The sequence below is a fragment of the Venustampulla echinocandica genome, assembly GCF_003357145.1.
Source record: "Venustampulla echinocandica strain BP 5553 chromosome Unknown scaffold_2, whole genome shotgun sequence".
NCBI lineage: Eukaryota > Fungi > Ascomycota > Leotiomycetes > Helotiales > Pleuroascaceae > Venustampulla > Venustampulla echinocandica.
The window spans coordinates 2,998,491-3,019,852 of NW_022474207.1; the positions used below are offsets into that span (position 1 = coordinate 2,998,491).

Consider the following 21,362-nt stretch of genomic DNA (forward strand, 5'->3'; position numbering starts at 1 on the left):
CCGACAAGTCAACAGTTCCAGTTCCAGTGCCAGTCCCAGTTCTGCTTACGGAGTATTGCTCGACGGTTCGAGTTCTAGCCCTCTCTCTCTTACTACGTATAGCTTCGTTTAGTAATAAAACGTTGTGTCCCCCTTCCCCCTTTCACCTGACCTCCTGCTCTCCTGTTTCCGCTTCTTCCTTAGCCAGTGAGACGTAAACCCCCCCCCCATCCAAATACTATTCCGGATATACAGCACAAGTACTTCGTACCTACACCACGCCATCTCCCCGAATTCCTCTCACTGCTTGTCTCATCTCTCATCTCTCATCCACATCAACGTCAACATCAACACATCCCCAGACTCAATCAACAAGTCGAATCAGCTATGTCAAGAGTCACTCCTCCAGTCACCAAACTCGCCCAGGCCGTGCGCAGAATCAGTTCAACCCAAACCGCGAACCGATCGTCTACTCTCCTCGATTCCCAAGCCAGAAGTGCCTACCTACCCCGCTCAAGACTCGACCTCAAGGCCGAATGCAGCAAACGTCAATTGAAGACCAACGGCAATAAAGCAGAGGTAAGAGGTCGGACCCAAGGATCCCCATCTTCCCCTAGACGAACCGTAGTTTAATACTAATACATTGCAACACTACTAGCTGGTCGAGCGTCTCGCCGCTGCCGACCTCATCAACAACTCGCATGGCTTCCACACACTAGGCGACGGCCACCGCCCAGCAGCGCCCGTCACCCGAACCATCCCCCTAATGCAAACCTTCCGGTCATCGGCCCCCAAGCAAGCCGTCCGCGATGCCTCCACCATGGACCACTTCACCTTCCCCCAGATCCCCGACGTCCCTTCAAACCCCTTCGCCAAGCTGCGCGTGCCTCTGCTTCCAGATAACTACTCCCCCGACCGCTCGCCGGAGTCCGGCCTCATGGTCGAGGCGGCCGATGAGGCTGTCTTCAGACCGGAAATCAACGTTTGTGCGAGTCATCCCGAAAATGTAGCTCCCGCTGCGCTGAGCGAGGTGGTGGGGAATGAGGCTTTGGAGGTCGATCTGGGACAGCTTACTGCTGGGTTCTCATCGTCCGCTGATGCCGATTCTAAGGAACCCGGTGTGCTGAAGGAGTTATGGAGTGGTCTAGTGGATGATCTTATTGGTTCTAAAGCTGGTTCACCGAAGCTTGCTATCTAGATCTTTTATTTTGCATGACTTGGGGATTGTTTTCCTTACATCGGGAACCGGAGTATGGATATCAGCAGGAGCTGGTTGAAACCGATTATTTTAGGAATTGGTACCGGGGGGTTACGAAGCATGATGAGATTATAACGCCATAGGAGGGGTGCCTTCAGATTCATTCGTTTCAATTCTTTATTTTTTTAACGACTTACGTTTTTATCTGCTATCTGTTTTAATCAAACATTATCACGCTACACAGGATATGGGAGTGCAGTATTCGTCTGCTACGTGGCGGCGGTTAGGGAGTATTCCGATTGCTTCCGTGGTCTAGCGGCCATTCAATACGTAGGGCTATTCAAGCCCCATAAATCAAGAATTCATCAAATGCCCAGTACGCTGTACTATCAATAAGGGTTCGGGTTTCTATTTGACTATGCTGCCTTGATACTAAAGCCTACACGGGAGGGTTTAGTGAATTTGTCCTTGTCAGTTCCATCTAGGCCTGTCCCAAACCCGAGTCTATCATAGTCAGCTCAAACCAAATGGCTCCCATTCAAACCCAGAAAGACTCACCAACTGATATCTTCTGCCCTGTCATAGAAGTGTTCCTTGCAACATCAATGAATGTTTGTGCACAGTCCTCCAAATCCGTCTACAGCATATATTAACACGCCATATGAATACTACGGGAAACGGACAGACTTACCCCCTTCTTCAACCACGATTTCGCTATTACCTCATTGATTCGTCCTTGGCTATACTTGTTGCCCTATCCATTCCCCATCAGCATCATGAGCCAGAACTTTCAAACTTTCAAAATGACTTACCCACTCAGTATCCAACCACCCAGGCATGATAGCATTAACTCTAATCTTCGGCCCCTGTGTCGCAGCCATACACAGCATGAGATGCAACTGCGCCGCCTTGGTGACGGTATACGGCATGCTACTTCCGGAAGTGCAAATGCCCGCGATGCTAGATGTTATGATGAATACGCCGCCTTCGGGGTTAGCGTTGAAGGTTGGGAGCGCTTCACGCATCAGGAAGGTCTGCGCTTTTACATTGACGGCGAAGCAGGTGTCCCAGTCCTCGACCGTTGGAGCATTGAGGTCGGAGAACTTGGAAAAGCGTGTATGGCCCTGGGGTGGGGGAGGGCTAGTTAGAGGGGGCAAATGGATAGGGAGGGAGACAAACTGCATTGGAGATAATTATATCGAGGCCTCCGAGTTGAGCGATTGTTTCCTTGACGGTTCTTATACAGTCTGCCTCAACGCCCATATTCTAAACAACAGATATAAATGTCAGCAATAGGAGCCCCACCTTTGGAATCAATACACACAGGGAAGATGTCTCCCCTCATGAAGATATCCTTCGAAACTAGAAATAAAAGCAAAAGGCAATATCTAACATACCCCTTGGATCAAACACGTCTTAACCCCAAACTCCTTTTCCGCCTTCTCCGCAACACCCTTTGCTGAATCCTCGCTCGAGAAGTAGTTAACCGCCACATTGCATCCTTCCTTGGCGAACAAGTGGCAGATCAACGCCCCGAGACCACTAAATAAAACCAGACGTGTTAGCAATGTTTTCTACATCAATCTGATACTTGAGTATAGCTTTAAGCATTAATTATCATATATATAACGGCGACCGGAATCAAAAAAACCCGTAGATTTGGGGGGAAGAGGGGCTTCGGGAAATCAGATCCGGTTCATAACCCCCGCTATTGGGGTTATTCCATGGCCAGAAAATAGAATAAAACACGGGGGGGAAAGGGGAATGTCTCTACAAAAATTAACTAACCGAGATCCGCCGGTGACGAGGACATTGCGACCTTTTAGAGAGTAAGGCATGTTTGAGGTTGTTGTTGGATTGTACGAAGTAGCTTTGTAGTAGAAAGGGTTGTAAGTGATGCTGTGGGGCTGTGGTCTGGGTAAATATACAGTGGTACATGGGTTGCACAGAGGACCTGCCGAGTGGTGGGGAAGGTCCAGTCTCTCGGTTCTAGAGTGGAGTTGGTGTGCGTAGTAGTGCCCCGGCGGATTGTTCTTTTGGGGGTTTCAACGCCGCTGGCTTACTCCGTATGAGAGTCTGAGACAGATCCGTTAGCTGCGGATATTACTGCTGCTGGTTAGTCGGAAATCTACTCGTATATTGATGTGGGAATTGGCCCTTACAGTGGTCAGTTGCGACCTGCACTCAAGCGGGCCTGATCTTATCGATGGATAAAGTCTGCAACTACGTCACCTGCACCAGCATGAATGCACCGAGTGAAAGTGTGGTTTTACTGGGCTATTCCTCTATGCCGTTGAGTAACTAATCAAGCTTAAAAGCTCAATGGTAATACACCTGGTCTTATGCCTGCCAGTCATCATCGCTGCACGATGTATAATACGAAGTCGTACGTGCTTATCCGCCAGCAGACTAACATGCGTCTGCTCCATCCTCCGAGAGAGAGGCGGGTAATCGTTATGGCTTCCGGATCATTAACGCCAACCTAAACACTCTTGGCCTTGTCTTCCTCCTCGACGCTGCTATCGGAGCTCTCGACCTTGTCATGCGGGTCCTCTCGATGCGCATCCTCGCCAGGGCCATGAACATCCTCCTCGAAGACGGGATCGTGCTCAACTTGCTCGAACTTGGTCTTGAAGTCCTTCAGGCCGGAGGTGTAGCTGCTGCTGTTGGAACGGCGACGGGCATTGGTCAATTTGAAGCCTTCATCCTGGACTTCTTCGCCTTCAACACCCCTAAACTAGTCAGCATGAAGTTCAATCTGTTGTGGTGAATGTTGGGGATGGACAACATTGTCCTTCCTCAATTGAGAAGGGCATTGTATGTGATGTGATGATATATGATTGGAGCGACTCACCATCCACCCTTGCCTGCACCGTTCTTCTTGGTCTTCTTGGGGTCTACATCAGCATGGCCATGTTTGGCGAAGTAACGAGGCAGATGCTCGATCGGCAGGGCGGTGCCATCAGCCAGGCCGGCGTGGTCACGATCATTGAACTTGTGTGTCTTTCCCACTGTCAATTGGTGATGGTTAGTGATGTGTTCAATGGGAACGGGGAGCTGAGGCTCGAGGAATGAGATGGAAGCACGGGAGGCGGGGTAAGCGTCACAGATCGGGGTTGTTGATGGGGACTTACTGATGAAGAGAGTGTGAATATGTTGTAGAGGTAGGATTGGAGAGGTTGGAGATTGATTGTCAGATTGTGTTGGTGTGAATATGAGGAGATGGTTTGATGGTGCGATTGATTGTTGATGAAAGAAGGAGAGGAAGAAGGATGATGGAAGTTCCAAGGGAGGAAGTATATAGGAGGTGAGGTAGGCGGGCTGGGAACAAGGCGGCGCTGAGGTCACGCGAGTCGCCCACCGCCAGCTTCGAGCTCTGATCGCCTCTCACCAGGCGGTACGTAGGAGCGGACCATTAAGTAAGTGGTCACGCCACCAGAGCGCAAGAGTCACATCATTCCCACTCCGGGCCATGGCTGTCAGGTACAATGCTGCTATTATGGGTAGATCTCCCCAAGTGCAGTCTGCGGTTTAGCATTTGAGGGGATTATACCCTTACTTTATATTTTTATACTTGGTACTTGGTGCTTGGTGCTGATGGTCACTCTATACCTACTTCCACCTAGGTACCTTACATACGGGGCCCTACCTGGGTACATGTACTATTTACCAATGCGCGGCCAGCAGTGAAATCCGGGGAAACGACCGGATCCCGGGGGCAGCCGTCATTGGTCAGCTACCAGACTCCGACAACGCCGGTTTGCCCCCGCCGCCGAGCAGTGGTGGTGCTGCAATGGGGGGGTGAAAAACCGCTTAATAATTGTTTGCACTCGAATGGATGAAGAATGGAATTGAACATCTCCATCCATCTCCGCCCACCATCCTACCTTTAAATACTTCTCCTTATCGCACAGTTTACAACAGAGCCTTAAATCCCATTCACATACTACACACTCACATACCACCTACAATCACCCGGGCCGGGTGGCTTACGAAGCGCAATGGCTTACTCCATCACCATCGATAACGCCTCCGATTTCAACCCGATAGCCACAAACCCATCCCCCAAGGCGCCCCCTTCCGCCCTCAACGCTCGAACTCTTTTGCTGGCGCCGCCGTCTATTGCGAGCCATGAAGAACTACTTCGAAATGTCCTTTCTTCATACGACCGAAGCATAACCGACCTGCAGATGCTCGATCGGCTTGCCGCGGGGTTCGTCACACTTCCAGATTCCACCTACGACTTAATCTTGATCCTTACCGACGCCGACGGATCCCGAAACGAATCTGCGCAGCTCCTTGGTCGAGATGTATTTGGCAGGATTGTTCGGGCGTTGAAGGCTGGCGGAAAACTACATTCACAAGATGGTACATTTGGTCAAGATCCGGCCAGTGCAGACCTCCGTGAGGCAATCCTGGCCGGATTAGTCGCAGGTGAAGGGGGGATGGCCAAGCCTGACTATAGTGCAGGTGATGCTGTTCCTCTAAAGCTAAGGAGGAAGGATAAGGGTGCTGCTATTTCCAAGGCCGAGCCTGCAGTGACCGTAACTGCCGTTCCGTTGAATGGAAAGCTGGAAAACGGTGTTGCATCACAGAACAAGCCTGCGGGAGTAGGATTTGTGGACTTCAGCGATGACTTTGGAGATGTGCTGATCACTGGCGAGGATGATGATGATGAGCTGATCGATGAGGATACCCTGCTTACGGAGGAAGACCTGATGAGACCTATCAATATCCGTAAGTCCTGCTCCTCCTCTCGACTTGCTACCCGCATACTGATGTTTTCTCTATAGCTCCCGAGTGCGCCCCACGCGCTGGAAAGCGCCGACGAGCCTGCAAGGATTGCACTTGCGGATTGACAGAGAGGCTTGCTGCTGAAGATGAAGCTAAACGGTCAAAGGCAGACAGTCAACTCAAGTCCCTCAAGTTGGAATCAGTCATGTTGGAATCGGATGATCTTGCCGAGCTAGACTTCACTGTCAAGGGGAAAGTCGGCTCCTGCGGAAACTGCAGTCTCGGAGACGCATTCCGCTGTGACGGTTGTCCGTACATAGGAATGCCAGCGTTTTCGGTGGGCCAGGAGGTCCGCCTATTGAACGACGACATCCAGTTGTAAACCTTTCAAATGCATTAGAGCTGTTGGCGTTTTGGGATAGATATGGCGGCGTTTGTGCCACTCTTTCGTGGGCATTGCCGGTAGTTTGGCTGTGCACGAAATAGACGAGCATATGGTGATATAGAAAGAGATATGGATATCTCCTTGCTCGGAATGGAGGTTTCGTTCTAGGGCCACCTTGTCAAGCGGGAAAATTGGCATATTGTCGTTTTCCGAGTATTTCTACTACGACTTGCTATAGTCTCGCTTCTTTTTGCTATTATGTTGTTATCGAGACAGTACTGTGCCTGTCAACAGTTATAAGCAAGTACTTGGGCCGCTTTATTGGGATACATCGTTCCACCCGCTGCGATATTGTCTGTGGGCACAGAAAGGCGGATCAGTTAGCAGAGGACGAATTCAGATGACGAAGTTCAGGGTGATGTCGGCTCGGGAGCTGTGTGCGAGGTATGGCCGGACGAAACAGATATCAGCGAACAATTGAGTGCGTATTTCCAATAGATGTTGAGATGGTAATAGTTGAGCAAATGCCTTTCTGGGGCCTCCTGCCAAACTCCTTTATATCTTAAACTCTGCTCTTAATAGTTGCTGGAACCCTGATTTGCGTGAGCGGGGGTTTGCCGCAAGGTAGATTCCGAAGTGTGAAATCTATCCACTCAGGTCTAATGAGATATGCCCTGTTTAAATTTATGCAATCGTCAATAGAGCTACATGGGATAAATATCAAAAGTGGAAAGGCGGGAAGCCATCTCGAATACCTTCTCCGATATCCCTCCGATGACACGTGATGCTACAATATTTGACTTTACGCAGCTAACTTCTATATAATTGATTCTCTGTCTAGTTAAATTTGACAACTTGAATAAGTTAGCTTGTAGCAGACATAGAAAGCTAAGGTTAGCTTATAATACTTAAAAATTATAGCGAGGGCCCGGACATGAATTTCCCCTTTATATTTCTTAAATTGTTCGGATTTTTTATCTCCAAGAAATATAAACGCATACTGTAGTTTTAGGATAGGTGGAGGTGTTAACTACTCTCAATTTCTACCACAAGAAGTCTGTCGTTATTATCTTGGCTGCAAGGCGCGCTTAGGCTCTGTTAAGCAATTTGTTAATTTATCAATGGCCCAGCGATAGTACGTAGTATGTCCTATTACTCCGTATTACTTAGTACTTTACCTTTACTGGAGTTGTTCTAATAAGCGAGCAGGCATACCGCATGCCCCGGAAGTTCCAAGGAGATTTGAAGGGACTCAGCCCCAGTTCGTCAGTCAGCCGCACTCCCAGGGATCGCTCGTATTTTGGCATTAATTACGAAGTATGGTTGCTGGATTTCGCGCCCATCCTTTACGAATAAGAATGGCGGCTACGTGCGAGTAGACTTTCTGTGACTGTGTACGACATATCCCGCCTCAAAATGTTGCAAATCTCCGTTGGTGAAGTTTCGGGTATTATAGCAGCAGCAGTGTTTGCAGGTATGGTCCCCTTCCCTTGCCGATCGAATTTGTCTCGGTTCTAATAACTCTGTAGTTCAACTCTTCTTATCCCTGGCCATCCCTGGAGTACTTATTGCCTTCATTTCTGAAGAAAACTCGCTGGTGACATGGTGAGTATCTAAACACTGCTCTGTTCTTTCGCTTCTCTTACTCATACTCCCTAGGTCTGTTCTTGGCCGTTTTCTGCACTCGTCCTACTGGCCAAGCATCCTGAGTACTGATACAGCAGCTACCACTGGAGTTCAAAGACATGTTAATACTATAGGCTGGTTTCAAACAGGGGCTTTGCTATTGCTCACAATAGCCTCTGTTGCCACTCCTCTGGGATTGTACGACTCAATTGAGCCGTCAAAATCACAAACCAAGACACTATTCAGCTATATCCCGGATGATTCTCCATTTGGCTACGGAACGCCGCCTCGGTCTGATACACCTTTCTCTAGAAATTGCGGTGGTGATGTTGCTTGCCCTGGTTCTACTCTCAATCAGACTTGTAACCAGGCAGGATCATTGCAAATTTGTACGTCAGAATATAACAGGACTGTACCTGAGACTTTGAGCGCTATCTACAAGAATGGGGCAACCAGTTTTAATCCCTCAGTCTCAAGCATATTCGACATCCAATGGAGGACGTACAAAAATGGCACTGACACGTCCGGTGCCGAAGGTTGGTCTCTTCAGTCAGCATACCGACAGCTCTCTCTCCTTATCCTCGACGAGGGTGTCAAGCTAGTTGAGGGGCTTTTAGTCGACATGGATAGAGGGGGCATTGGCTTCCGCAACCATACCGCGCCCCAACAGCCGCCTCCATATGGCAGTACCTGGGATGAAGATATCCTGTTCATCGAGCCAGAGACTCAATGCGTTAGCTTGAACCTCACAGTTGATTTCCAACTCCCAATGGACAACACAGGCTCTGTGAGAAACCTTCGATTGACAGATCGTGGTGGATTTTCTGCCTTGTCTCATACTGCTCCGAGTCTTGATATGCCACCAAATGGGCAGCTCAATCTTGATTTGAAAGAGAGGGCATACAAGGCAGCTTGGCTTAATAATTTCCTGACGCTAAAGTATTTCAATGCAACCGATTCCGATTTGTCGAACATATCGCGCATAGATGTGGCAGAGGGAACAGCGTTTCCCATCACAGCTTTCAGCCAGAGCGCTAGTGTTCAGTTTGGGGAAGATATCATTAGGTCGAACACTGAATTTGGAGATTACCTCAACCTCACCAACACTGCTTCCCGCAACCAATCTAATGGGTATGCTAATCCGTTCGGGATCAATGCAAGGAATTTTTCTGCTATTAGTACGTATCCTTGTGCTTCTTCCTAGCTCTGTAGAAGGTATTAACGGAGGCAGCGAACCTTTGCGCCGGATCTTCAGGTTCAAGTCTTGCAAATATCAACAGCAGTATTGTCGGATGCTGTCTCTTATATGGTGCCGCCAACCGCACCGATGGAGGCTCTCGCCTTATTACCGACCCAGGATCACCGTGGTCGATTCCGATTTACAGCTGCGCCTCTACTATTAAAGCAACCATTAGGACGGTCACGTTTCAGTACAATGCCACAGGCATCGAAGCACTCAAAATCAAAGCCACGAAACCGAAAACCTACCAAGATAGCAAAAGCCTTCCTCTCTGGGGTGTCGAAGATTTGCAATCCTTGAGGTTGGGAAATGCGCAACCACTTTGGGGGGTGCTTGGAACCTCCAACTCTACCAATATTCCCACAGCTCCATACAACATCTCCAAAATCTCCCAAGAGAGCCTTTACTTGCCAGGTTTTCAGGACCAGTTTTTTAATGATGGCCTTCAACCTGTGCCAATTACCGGACAGAATCTCCCAGGAGTCGAATTCTATTACCAAGCTCTAGCAAGCGCCCTCAGGATAAACCGACCAGGTGCGGTTGGGTATCAAGGATTTGCAGATTATTCGGGCAAAACAAGTTTTGCCCTCTATGCTAAATGGCAAAACCTATCAAGTTCTGTAGACTCTACCTCTAAGATTTTGGATCTAGTTTGGACAGATGTTGCAGCAAACGCGGTCGTCGGGACAAAGGGGTGGGGACTGAGCTCTGTCGCCTCTGGCCACTCGAAAACTATTCTGAAGCGTGCCAGCGAGGGAAATGGAGATGATGCACCGCAGAGTCAAGTTCCGATTACAATTTACGAGAAACGCATTCGGTACCGGATACTCTATGCTATCCCGGCGTTCATCATAGCAGCTATAACTGTTGCTGTCATATGCACAGTTTCGGTTCTTGCGATTATGGGCAGAACTGGACTAAAGCAGATGCGGAAGTTCTTGGATGCAGCGTCGGCAGGGAGGATCGTGGGACGGTTATTATGGCCTGAGAAGGGCACGGGGAAAGGGACCAAAGACTGGATTGAGGCCGTTGGGACTCGGCGCGTCACAATTACCAGTACGAGTATCAGTGCGGAAGGAGAAAGCTTGATGGATGGTGCGGAAGAGATAACGAGTGGACACGGAAAAGACAACTTAAGCGTGAGTGAAGTCGTCGTGGCCAGGCACGCGGGCAGCGAAGTAGAGGGAATTGAAATGGAGGATGTGCGCGAGGCAACTCGCGAAGACCAACAAGGACGCAGGGCGTAGATAGGTTTACAAAAGTCTGTCCTAGTTATAAACTTATAATAGCTCAGTCCCATGGGTATACGAAGAAACAGCCATCGTGTTACCACATCTGGGATACGTTGAATTCCGTGGCCATAGAGCACCAGCACTTTGCACTTCCACCTTCCAACGCTTTTAATCCCGTGAGGTCGTACTTCGTACTCTAGTATTCTAATTACAGCAACGCCATGGCAAGTGAGCACAAAGCAGCAACTGCTATACCTCCTACCGTATTTCTGATGGCGGCGTTATCCGACCCGGCACTCGCACTGGTAGTAGCTGCTGCCGGGTTGGTGCTTCGAGTTGCGTCTGTCTGCGCGGTTGTGGGGGAGCTAGTAACAGAGCCACTGGCCCGAGCCGTTGCTTGAGTAGCATTTGGAGTTATCGCCGTCGCATTCTATACTTCCTATTAGCCAGACACACCTCTGCAGTCTGTGAATCCAAACGTACAACAAAAGAACAGCAATTGTCTGTCAAGCATCTCGAACCATCACTACAGCAACTCTGGGAGGCGGGATCGTAGCAGAGGAACTTGGGGTACGATCCAGAGCACCAATGCTGAGAGGTGCTCAAGCGCTGGCAGCATTCCTCGCCAGAGACACCAGCGCACGAAGATGATGTGGAGGAACTCCCAGACGGAGCTATGCGAGTGAGAGTCGGTAGAAGCGGTTGACTAAGGGTGCTTTTCGCAGGGACACCAGCAGTGCCAGTTACACCAGGACCCTGCCGAGGATATCAGAATGCAGCGTCAACGAGCGTCTCAGTATTCACGTACAAGAGTGCCACAGCAACTATTGTTAGCCCCAACACAATTGTCTCCACGGAATTGTCAGCATGGGATTACACCAATGTCAATTGCTTGCGCCAGGAAGAACTCACATCCACCCCCACAGCACTGCTCACCAAGAGTAGGGTTGAAGCAGTTGTACGAGGTACAAATGATGCTCCCTTTCCCCCATGTCTCGGCACAGGTTTTATCGTCAGAGAGAACCCGAGCAGCGAGGAAGCCGCGGGGAGCTGGTGACTGGTCTTCAACGAGTGACCTTCTCCCTGCCGCGGACGCGAGTCCTACGCAGAGGAGCGACAGAGTAAACGAGAAACGCATATTCCTTTGGGAAGGGAATATAATGAAAACCTACTTGCAGCAACCAACACAGAGACTTTTGAAATGCAAAAGAAGGAAGTGAAGAGAGAGCGCGAGCTGAAGTGAAATGAAGCTACTGTAAACCCTTAATCTAATTCTGTCAGCCCTTGGAGCTTAAAAAAGCGCTACAGCGGTGGTTCTGGGGGGTTGGCACAGGGGCGACAGGGGCAATAAATAGTAGAAATACCGGAGAGTAATCGGCCATTGAATTCGACCGTCTTTACGTAGTATTACTACGTACTAGAATACTCCGTACTTGCAGCTCCTCAACAACGAATTGAACAATGTCTACAAATCGACTGTTTTGCTAACTAACGGAAGAACTGATTCAGGCCTGGATACAGAACTCAAAGGAACACACTGCGATATCTCCAGCACCAGAAACGATGCAACTTTGGCTTGAGGCCGTAGATATAGGGACTGGGAAATGGCGCTACGAGCCTACGTACGAAGGACCGCGACTAAAATATTCGAAGTACACCTGCGACAAAGGAAAAGAGTCACGAGAAAGTATAGATTATTAGGTGGAGAAAGCTTGGAACGCCGAGTCTCGAGCTGATCTAAGAGCAGACCTTGTATTGACACGCACGGAGCTGCCAAGAAGGGTTCACGACACTAGATCTTAGATTAGTTAAGTGAGCTGCTCAAGCGAGCTGGCTGATCTACTGTAAAGGTGAGCAGAGGGTGATTAGCAGCTGAGTACGAAGTAACTTACGTAGTAGAAGCGGCCATGCCTACTGTACATGTACACACATACCAACCGAATGTGGAACGAAGATTAAAGATTAGAGTGCAACTACCAAGTGAAACTCCAGCGTTTTGGTTCAGCGGCATTCCCCAAGACCCCAATCATCTAGAAACCACAAAACTTAAAAATGCATAGCCGCGGCACAGGTCTCGAGTTAGCCATGTACGGAGTACTCCTGTGATGCTCAATTTGCACGAGATGAAATTGAGGTTAAAGTCAGCCTTGAAGGATCGTGAACACGCGCAAATCTTATTGCTATGCGGCGCAGCTCCTCGGTTTATCCGCACGAGGTTACCATGTAGGGGGTTCACAGTTAGGAATTTCTTCTGGACTCCGAGGGAGAATGTACTCTGGACACAATGCTGGGTTCTCTAACTCTCATTCTATATTTTTTTAATTAGAGATCGATTCTCTACCAAGGAGAAATCAATATGTATGCTATTGGGAAGCGACTATTTGGTTTCCTATGCACGGTACTGCTACTAAGCAGGACTGTTCTAGGTGTCGCGAAGTTTGTTAACCCAAAGGGCCCGGATGGAACCGTGACTCTCACGCTGGGCGAAAAATTCTTAGTTAGCTGGCAAAATGCGGGATCAGATTACTCGCAACTATCGTTGGGTCTTAAGGCACAATCAAATGGAATGATTTCCTGGCTCATTGGTATGTAAGACATCTATCGCGAATGAAGGACCTGTAGCTGACCTTTCTATTTAGAGAATGACTTAAAATATACGACCCAGAGCTACCTATTCAATGTGAACATAGGAAATAATATAAAACTATCCCAAGGGCATATATTCTCCCTTCTACTCGTCAACGGGTCGAACTCTGGACTGAAAGCAGTGAGCCCGCTCTTCACGATCGCAACAGCGTCGTCGTCATCCACTAAGAAGGCTACCCCTAAGACCACGACCACTTCATCCAAAAGAACTACCTCAACTACTTCAGCATCGTCTACCTCCGCTTCTACCTTGCCAGAAACTTCTTCAACCTCATCAATTGAATCTACAACTTCGGCAGAACCGGTAGAACCATCCGAACCGACAGACGCTGCATCCACGACCGATGACACTCCACAAGCTATCGAAGCCACCCCAACGCCATCAATTTCTTCCGCTCCTACAACCAAGGATACATCTGCTACTTCTTCCGGCCTATCTACTGGCGCTAAGGCAGGCTTAGGAGTCGGTATCTTCGTCGGAGTCGCTCTTCTCATCGTCGCCGCCGCCTTGGTGTTCCGGTCTAGAAGGAAAGCCAAAGACAGGGATGATGACAATCTTACATACCCACTCCAACCATCTGCGGGCAAGCAGGATTATTCAGGTGAAGTTTCACCGCCTGAAGAACCGGACCAGCCTCCAGCCCCGGTATATCAGTCTCCAGCTCCGGTATATCAACCGTACCGGAAGTCCCAACTGCCTCACGAGGTTCATGAGATTTCATCAACGCAGAAGATACCTGGACTTCATGAGCTTCCGGCGGGTTACTGATATGATTCTGGAGCATATCATGAAAAATATTGATAGGAGCTAGTCTTTCTTTAGAGGCATGGAGTTTGGGTCTTGGCTGACCCGGGAATTGCATTGGTCCGGTGTGGGTGGCATTTTCGAGCACTTTAGCATAGGCACGGCGTTCTTGAGACTCGGTGGAAGACATATAATCAAGAATCACGGTGGTGTAAATAGTTATACAAAGTACATAGCGTCTATAGTTAATAGAACCCCTTGTTGATATGTAAGATATACCATCCCACATATTTCCCTCAGCGTAGTTTATCTAACTAGCTCCGCTAGTTTTGTTGTACATTTTCAACTAGTTGCACTGATGGCACCTGATTACCGCCCTTTGGATCCAACGCAAGCTGCCATGCTCCACTACGGCCAATAGCTTGCATCACGCGTCTAGCAGGCTTCATCTTTTGACCCTCGACCGTAATATTCTTTACTCTGAGAGCCTGATGGCTGTCGCTGAGAACGATAATGGCATCTCCATCAGGCGCATAGAAGAGAGGTTTCTTCTCCCCATCAGCGGTGGAGAAGACGACGTATTCGAGGGGGAGCTGTTCATCCCTTTCTTGATTGCGGTAAGACAGTTTCAGCTCATCAGCGATGTCCGTAATCCCAGGTGGGAAGTAGTTTTCTGTCACTGGTACCGACTCAAGATCCTCGAATATGATCCGTTTCTCGGTTTTCCCATCAACCCACACTCTATTCCAGAGGCGCTGAAGAGCACGGTGCCGCCTATATATCGTAGCCGCGTCCCATTCGTCCCATCGAACATGTCGGTCTTCCGGCGTAATCTTTGGAGCATGTTTTAGATCTTCAAATTTGTAGCCTCCAGTTTCAACAAGAGGCGGTACAAATGCTCGATCTCGCAAAGTTTGGATGAGCATGTCCGAAGCCCTTGGTTTGACAAATTGAAGCAGGTCATCATAAGTGCATTTATCTGCTAGTGGGATTGGAAGGCCTGGCGGAGGTGTTTGCGCTAGAATGACTCCATGATCAAAGGATTTGTGGTCTAGAGTCTGAACTGTAAAACCTGTGGTCTTCTCTCCGGCCATAATCATATGATGTAGCGGTGCAGGGCCGCGAAAGCTATTAGCTGAGATTAGCTTTAGGAATTGATAAATGTGTTAGGACACGAACTTCGGTAATAGAGATGGGTGGACATTCAGCCCACCATATTCAGCCGCTTTGAGGATGCGAGGTGGTATAAACAAACCAAACGAGACAGCTATTATGAGATTTATAGCCTCATTCTGTGGCCTGGGCAACTAATTAACGTTAATAGGTATGAGATGGTAGTGAGTGAGAACTTACATTCCAGCCCCGAAAAGTATCCGCCTCATGAACTGGAAGTCCCAGACTTTGAGCAACCCCTTTAATTGGTACTAGTAAGGTCAGCATTGTTGTACGATTTAGAATGGGCCTTAATCTAAGTACATTCACGTATGTGTGTCATTGATCTCCCGGTTCTCTTCCCTGGCCGGCAAAGGACATCAATTGACGCTATAAGCTTGGGGTCCCGCTGATGCTCCGCATGGATCGCTCGCAGCGAGTCGCAGCTGAATTCATCTGAGCCACAAAAAAGAACACGAAGGGGGCTCGAAACCTTGGTGCTATGCCATCTCTTTGCACATGGAATGCGATGCTGTACGAGTGGCTGTACAGCCACAAATCTGAACTTCAACAATGGCCTCATCGTCAATGTTCCTGTGGAACCACTCAGCGCTCCACCCACCCCATTCCCTTATCTAGATATGATCGTGAGTGCCAAGGGGTGCATACGAAGTACGGTATAAGATGAGTGAGTGGGCGTCGTGGTCTCGACATCTCAAAAGGGGGACAAGCTCCGCGGGATGTGCCGAGGATCAACCGCCGTCGGGCATCTCTGGAGCACCATCTTCATTTGGGGCATTACTCTGTACGCCCACAAGTACGAAGTACATTACACATATAATCTCAAAAGTCGATTCTTACGAGATAATACCTCGTATATGCCATTCTGGTGGCTTATAGTTCTTGGGCTGGATTCGAGTGGCCCACCGCGATACTATCACCACCAAGAATAAGGATGCCGCACGCCCATCGACCTCAACGCTCCGTGACCCTCATCATCCCCCTCCCCAGTACACGAATTCCTTAGTCCTTCTACTCGCCGCCCGAAAATGCCATGTCTCTTGCCGCCGAACAGTTGCGGAAGACGGTTCCCGCGCAGTTGGGGTTTCTAGCAATTTACAACCCCTCCTTAGGCACCACAGACGAGACTGTTGCGGACCAAATTGTTTACTACACGTCCCAAGACCATCAGGATCGAAAGCGGCGAAAACAACGTGTAGCTGATGCATCAACGCAGGCTGCTAAGGATGCCGCCAACCAAAGCAGAAATAAGCAGCTAAGACGGATTGGCCTTGCCCAGGGCATGGTAGAGTTTGGAAAGAGCTTCGCCGATGGGACATCCATTGATACGATTGAGACTGAGAAGTCCCGCATAATACTCCATGAGTTTGAGCCTGGCTGGTGGATATTGGCTGTCAGCAAAGCAACTATCCTTATTTGTAACGTTCTTGCTAATAATTGCAGTCAATCAATTTAACAATACTTCCGAAGACGGTGACGACTACGGCAGCGAAGAACAAGGCGCCAGAACAAGTGGAAACCACCGAATATTCATCTCGTGAGGTAAAGCCTGCAGTATTGCTTCTGCGAGATCTCCTTCGGGCACACTCAACATTTCTCCTACATCGTGCGCCCTCAATACAGGAACTATTTGGCCGAACTAAGCGGTCGGAATTTGAGAATATCCTCGGTCGTTACTGGGATACCTTTTTGTCAACATGGAATGTGCTCATGCACGGAAACCCCGCCAATAACCTGTATGGGGGCATCAAAATTGCAGCATGCGGGGAGCTTGGTGTGGGAGTGGGCGAGGAAGAACGAGGAAGTGGAGAACGTGAAGTTCTAGAAGGCTTTGTTGGCAGGATAGATGGACTCGTCGACGTGATCGTGTCAAGGTTCGGCGATATTGATCCCAGCGACGATGTACAGAAAGGGACGAACAGAGTCGACGCCCATCGGACATTGCCTTCATCGCCATGGCTTGGCTCTGGCAATGATCCCACTGCTGAAGATGGAGTTGTCTTTCTTGGAACCGGTGAATTGCTACAGAGGTCTCTTCGAGACCTGTCCCACTGGGTAGAAGATATTTATAGATGGGGTCCTTCTACCTATGGCCTGATGGATAAGTCGACTACCCACGGTCGCGGAAAAAACCGCAAATCAGGAAAGCGGGCGACTGGTGAAGCCGTCTCGAATTCGAGGGAGGTTTCGAGGGGTGTTTATGGGGTTAACTTGCTACCGCAGGGTCCTACCCAGGATTCAATGACAACAATCCCTCCCATGCCTGTTCCGGATGGCGAAGACACTCGCGGTAGAACAGGCTTAGGAGAACGAGGGCCTTCTCTTCATCGTGACTCTTCCAATGCTGCCAGCATTAATAGCGAATCGAGCAAGGGTAGCAAATTTGTTGATTACTTGAAATTTGGTTATGGAAGCCATTGGACTCTTGGTGGAACTACATCTAAAATTGCCGGCCATGATGATGCTGCCGATGCTCAAGCTGCCCATACCAATTCTGGGAACGCAGTAGGCTCTGTTGAAAGCCAAGGTAGCAAGCCTTCAACTGGCGAGGAAGGACGCAAATCAGACAGCTCTCCCCGCCCTCCCGACGACACCGTTGGGCATTATTTAATTGGACTAATGGGAGATATCGAGAATGAGGATGATGACACTGTGGTCGAGAACCTGGCGGGTTCACAGAAGAGCAGCGTCTCTTCGGATAACTTGAGCGAAAACATATCGGCTCGAACCTTAATTATCGAGTTGCAAACACAGGCGGATGTCCATGTTGAAGCTGAAACTAGTATTGATGCACACAGCACTGAGAACGAGCAAGCATCATTCAAAGATAAGACCTCGGCGCTCGGTGGCACACTGGGTGTGGTATTTGGGACACCGGAAGGGAAGAACATGAAGGAGTTGCGTGTCGTCGTCTACGCCAATAAACCATTCATCTTTGTCTTCCTCTTTGAGCCGCAGACCGAATCTTTGGCATCGAGCAGCCTTTACCGTTCACTACATTATCAACTCAGTCCTCTCATGAAACCTTTACTCCGCTCAACGACCTTCCGGGCGTCCAGGCCAGACATAACTCTGAATTCCAAGGACAGGAGTGGCAGCGCGACGATATATGATTTAGTTTGGGACCCAAAGCTATTAACGCTAAACTCTACTATTCCCAACATTCCAGATCCGTTTCATACCCAGCCTCAATCCTCTGATCAACTTCCATGGTCACGCATTGAGGCGTTGAATACCCACCTGCAGATTCTTAATACATATATCGCAACTATCAAGAATGGAAGTGAATTAGAGCGTACATGTAAGACTAGCCGAGGCTGGTGGGTCGTATGGACTAGGATACCGGAACAACGTGAAACCCCGCCAGCGATTACTTCTGGTACGGGCGAAGATCTCATGTTTACAAGTGAAGATGAGTCCGGTGGTGATGCCACCCTAGGATCAAATGCATCCCGTACGGCCAGTACCCTTGGCTCCAGTTCCGTTCCAGGCGGAGCGCGAGAAGATAAAGTAATCTTTTTGATCCGGAAGGCAAGCGACTACACTGGAACTAGGTCCTCCAGATTTGTAGGTGGCTCTTCGACAGCTGAAGATTCTGGTTGGATAGGCGCTCCTGGAAAACTGGCACAAGGTATCGGCATCGATACGAGGAAGTATATTGAAGGACTGTTGAACCTCAATCGATAGTTGAGAACTATAGTTTTACAAACATATAAACAATATTTTGCACTCCCATTGACCCACTAGTCGCTGATTTTGATATCCCTTGTTGATCCTTCAACCACTTGCTAAAGTGAGAGCACATATGTTGCGCTCCACGTGCTACCATGTTCTTCCATTGGGATGTGGCGTCATTACGTCGTTATAACTATCTGTAGTTCTGTGTTATGAGTAGGTATCGTCCCATCTCACACAGTAAAGTCATCTTAATTTACGATAGTGCACTTCTTACAATATAGGGATTAATTATCTTGTGGAATAATATATTTCGAGCTAAGACGCGAGTCCCCTATTAAGACATATCTCCAGACTCCGTTCATCATGTCATTCAGCGCACTTTAGCAAATCATACACACTTTAGTGATGAGCAGCCCCATTATTCTGATCCATATGCTCATTCTCCTCCTCAAGCTCTCTGGCCAATTCAGAATCCAAAAGCGTTGCCTCAGCCATCAATTTATCAGCCTCTCTTCTACAGTTATCTGCCTCTTCCTCTAACATAATAGCCTCTTCCGTTATCTGCAGCCTTTCTTTCTCTCCTAATCCGTCAGCCAGCGACGCGATACGGATCTCCACAGCCTTCGCCTCGGTCTTGTCGGCGACGATTCGCATCTGAAGCGCCTGGGCATGTATTTGCTCTGACCCGCGAGATACAGGCGTTGGATCGGATCCGAAGGGCACGGAGATCCGTCCGGGGGCATAAGGAAGTTCTTGGGTAAATGGCCATGCACCGTGAATAGCGGCCATACCCGGGGGCCCTCGAGATTCTGGCGAGTGAGGTGGCATGTTGTCCTGGAGGAATGGCGCTCTCTCGAATGGAAATCCTCTTGGCATTGAAGGGGTTTCCACCACAGGGAAAGGATGTGGAGACATCGAAGGTTCCGCCGTTGGTGTCGGGAAGTAGCATCCTGATTTTTCAGCGTTACTATTGCAGCTCTTCTTTCCTTCTCTGCGAGCCCTTCGTTCCTCCTTTCTAGCACTACGACGCCCTTTTTTCTGTGCCCTCCTTGCCGCACGACGCTCCCGTCTACTTTCCCTCCGAAGCCTTTTCTGCGTCTTTCTAGCTTCTCTAAATGCCTTCATCAAGTCCCTGACCTCTCTTCGCAACGCTTCCACATCCTGCTCACTCTGCTGTGAGGAGGCTGCCCTTGACAACTTGATCTCATGCCGGACCTTCTGCACATCATCCTTCGTGATAGGATGCTCTGGATGATTTACCCAATCAAGCAGAGCCCGTTTTGCTACTGGTAGTTGCGGAGGTTTAAGATCGTCATAATCAGGAAGAGATCCGACAGACGAGTCCGAATGCGCGGAGGAGAAGCTCGAGGAGCTTTTAGAGCTAGACGTTGAGACAGATCGTGCTCGTGGCCCACCACGTCGACCACCTCGCCCGCGACCTTTATCATGACTGTCATAAGATTCCTTCCGGCCAAATTGTCTACCGCCCATAGTAAATCCACTAGAATCAGCTACGATCCCACGAGCACCCCCAAGCCTGAATCCATTTTGATCTGCAACTAGAACGTTGCCCATACGGAATCCATTGTTGTCAGCCACAAGGGCGCTCCCGATTCGAAACCCGTCCGAATCCGCCACAATCGGCCCCATCCTGAAGCCCTGCGAACCGGCTTGAACGCCTGGAAACCTCTTGAACGCATCGAACATTCCCCGTTGTCCTGCGCCCTTTTTTGAGGATGGATTAGGGACTAGTTCATGGTCGTACGGTATCCATGCACCTGGCACTCGAGGCGTCTCATCACCAGCTTTAGTCGGAGGATTAAGCTCGCTGGTGACAATGGTGATTCCCCGAGGCTGGAAGAAGTGTTCATTCCATTCTGCTATTGTGGCTTCAGCGGCGATGAGAGATTCGGTCCTGGATGATGCTGAGAATTGGCGCAAGGGGCGAAGCTGTGCATCCACCTGACTAATATCTGTTTTTGACTTCTCTTCCTCGCTGAGGGCAAGACGGTACATTTGCTCTGCTATCAATTCGGCCTTTAGTTTCCTATCTGCTACATCATTATTGACACTGGCAGTATGGTCTGGCAACAAGTAATTGATGAACGTCGCCCAATCCTGTTGATTAACTTCTTTGGATGTCCAGTCTTCGGGGTAGGGAAGATCCTGGGGCTGGGTAGTTTCATTGAGGCTTATGGAATGTGTAATAGGTTGTCCAGAAGACCGGTTCCGTACGGGCCTTGATTCGAAATACACCGCCGCCGCAGAAGAAGACAGATGGCTAAAACTGTCATCGAATCCTACCTGTTGGTGTACAGATTCTGGAGGGGAGGAAACTGGCGTGTAGATTACGGACTCCACCGTCGACGGCGCAGCCGACGGAGGCTGATTATCGTGCCCAGCTACCGATGCATTATCTGCCCGCGAAGATGCTGGAGCAGGACTGATATACTGTGAAGCGCCTGCATCTGTGAAGGAATCCGTCAGGCTGTAGGGTGGCGGGGGAATCGAGTCTCTGTTGGCCATCTCAGAGATAAGGCTGCGAGGTGGGGTCACCGCTGCGAGAACGGTAGTATTGTATGTTGATCAATCGAAACGACACTACGGATCTGATAAGAGGTGAAGCTGAAGCTGACGAGATTATAGAGCTTCGTGAGGTCGCCCTCATAAATCGGTGGAGCTTTAACGGTGTCGTTGGGCTGACATCGCTGACATCTGATCCGCGT

General features: G+C 49.3%; 10 protein-coding genes across 10 annotated transcripts; 5 read left to right on the forward strand and 5 right to left on the reverse strand.

Annotated features, from left to right (window-relative positions):
• Positions 1 to 366: 366 nt before the first annotated feature.
• BP5553_05365 (Uncharacterized protein) lies at positions 367 to 1,177 on the forward strand (the record flags this gene model as incomplete). Its single annotated transcript, XM_032013988.1, has 2 exons — positions 367 to 558; positions 638 to 1,177. 2 exons carry the CDS (start codon positions 367 to 369, stop codon positions 1,175 to 1,177), a joined length of 732 nt encoding a protein of 243 aa, XP_031870588.1.
• A 481-nt stretch (positions 1,178 to 1,658) lies between these two features.
• BP5553_05366 (Short-chain dehydrogenase protein sdr) lies at positions 1,659 to 3,015 on the reverse strand (the record flags this gene model as incomplete). The annotated part of the gene is made up of 7 exons (XM_032013989.1): positions 1,659 to 1,681; positions 1,736 to 1,814; positions 1,869 to 1,931; positions 1,990 to 2,301; positions 2,357 to 2,443; positions 2,575 to 2,719; positions 2,966 to 3,015. The coding sequence occupies 7 exons, from the start codon at positions 3,013 to 3,015 to the stop codon at positions 1,659 to 1,661; spliced, it is 759 nt and encodes a 252-aa protein (XP_031870589.1).
• Positions 3,016 to 3,659: 644 nt separating this feature from the next.
• Positions 3,660 to 4,651, reverse strand: BP5553_05367 (uncharacterized protein; the record flags this gene model as incomplete). The annotated part of the gene is made up of 3 exons (XM_032013990.1): positions 3,660 to 3,909; positions 4,032 to 4,310; positions 4,569 to 4,651. 3 exons carry the CDS (start codon positions 4,649 to 4,651, stop codon positions 3,660 to 3,662), a joined length of 612 nt encoding a protein of 203 aa, XP_031870590.1.
• Positions 4,652 to 5,178: 527 nt separating this feature from the next.
• BP5553_05368 (putative Fe-S cluster assembly protein dre2) lies at positions 5,179 to 6,293 on the forward strand (the record flags this gene model as incomplete). The annotated part of the gene is made up of 2 exons (XM_032013991.1): positions 5,179 to 5,914; positions 5,971 to 6,293. 2 exons carry the CDS (start codon positions 5,179 to 5,181, stop codon positions 6,291 to 6,293), a joined length of 1,059 nt encoding a protein of 352 aa, XP_031870591.1.
• A 1,419-nt stretch (positions 6,294 to 7,712) lies between these two features.
• Positions 7,713 to 10,409, forward strand: BP5553_05369 (uncharacterized protein; the record flags this gene model as incomplete). The annotated part of the gene is made up of 4 exons (XM_032013992.1): positions 7,713 to 7,770; positions 7,826 to 7,901; positions 7,956 to 9,100; positions 9,154 to 10,409. 4 exons carry the CDS (start codon positions 7,713 to 7,715, stop codon positions 10,407 to 10,409), a joined length of 2,535 nt encoding a protein of 844 aa, XP_031870592.1.
• Positions 10,410 to 10,602: 193 nt separating this feature from the next.
• On the reverse strand, positions 10,603 to 11,532 carry BP5553_05370 (uncharacterized protein; the record flags this gene model as incomplete). The annotated part of the gene is made up of 4 exons (XM_032013993.1): positions 10,603 to 10,824; positions 10,878 to 11,150; positions 11,203 to 11,243; positions 11,307 to 11,532. The coding sequence occupies 4 exons, from the start codon at positions 11,530 to 11,532 to the stop codon at positions 10,603 to 10,605; spliced, it is 762 nt and encodes a 253-aa protein (XP_031870593.1).
• A 1,218-nt stretch (positions 11,533 to 12,750) lies between these two features.
• Positions 12,751 to 13,809, forward strand: BP5553_05371 (uncharacterized protein; the record flags this gene model as incomplete). Its single annotated transcript, XM_032013994.1, has 2 exons — positions 12,751 to 12,979; positions 13,034 to 13,809. 2 exons carry the CDS (start codon positions 12,751 to 12,753, stop codon positions 13,807 to 13,809), a joined length of 1,005 nt encoding a protein of 334 aa, XP_031870594.1.
• A 299-nt stretch (positions 13,810 to 14,108) lies between these two features.
• BP5553_05372 (uncharacterized protein) lies at positions 14,109 to 15,225 on the reverse strand (the record flags this gene model as incomplete). The annotated part of the gene is made up of 3 exons (XM_032013995.1): positions 14,109 to 14,913; positions 14,965 to 15,092; positions 15,139 to 15,225. 3 exons carry the CDS (start codon positions 15,223 to 15,225, stop codon positions 14,109 to 14,111), a joined length of 1,020 nt encoding a protein of 339 aa, XP_031870595.1.
• A 766-nt stretch (positions 15,226 to 15,991) lies between these two features.
• Positions 15,992 to 18,645, forward strand: BP5553_05373 (uncharacterized protein; the record flags this gene model as incomplete). The annotated part of the gene is made up of 2 exons (XM_032013996.1): positions 15,992 to 16,351; positions 16,402 to 18,645. The coding sequence occupies 2 exons, from the start codon at positions 15,992 to 15,994 to the stop codon at positions 18,643 to 18,645; spliced, it is 2,604 nt and encodes an 867-aa protein (XP_031870596.1).
• Positions 18,646 to 19,035: 390 nt separating this feature from the next.
• Positions 19,036 to 21,162, reverse strand: BP5553_05374 (uncharacterized protein; the record flags this gene model as incomplete). Its single annotated transcript, XM_032013997.1, has 1 exon — positions 19,036 to 21,162. The coding sequence occupies one exon, from the start codon at positions 21,160 to 21,162 to the stop codon at positions 19,036 to 19,038; it is 2,127 nt and encodes a 708-aa protein (XP_031870597.1).
• Between the last annotated feature and the right edge of the window lie 200 nt (positions 21,163 to 21,362).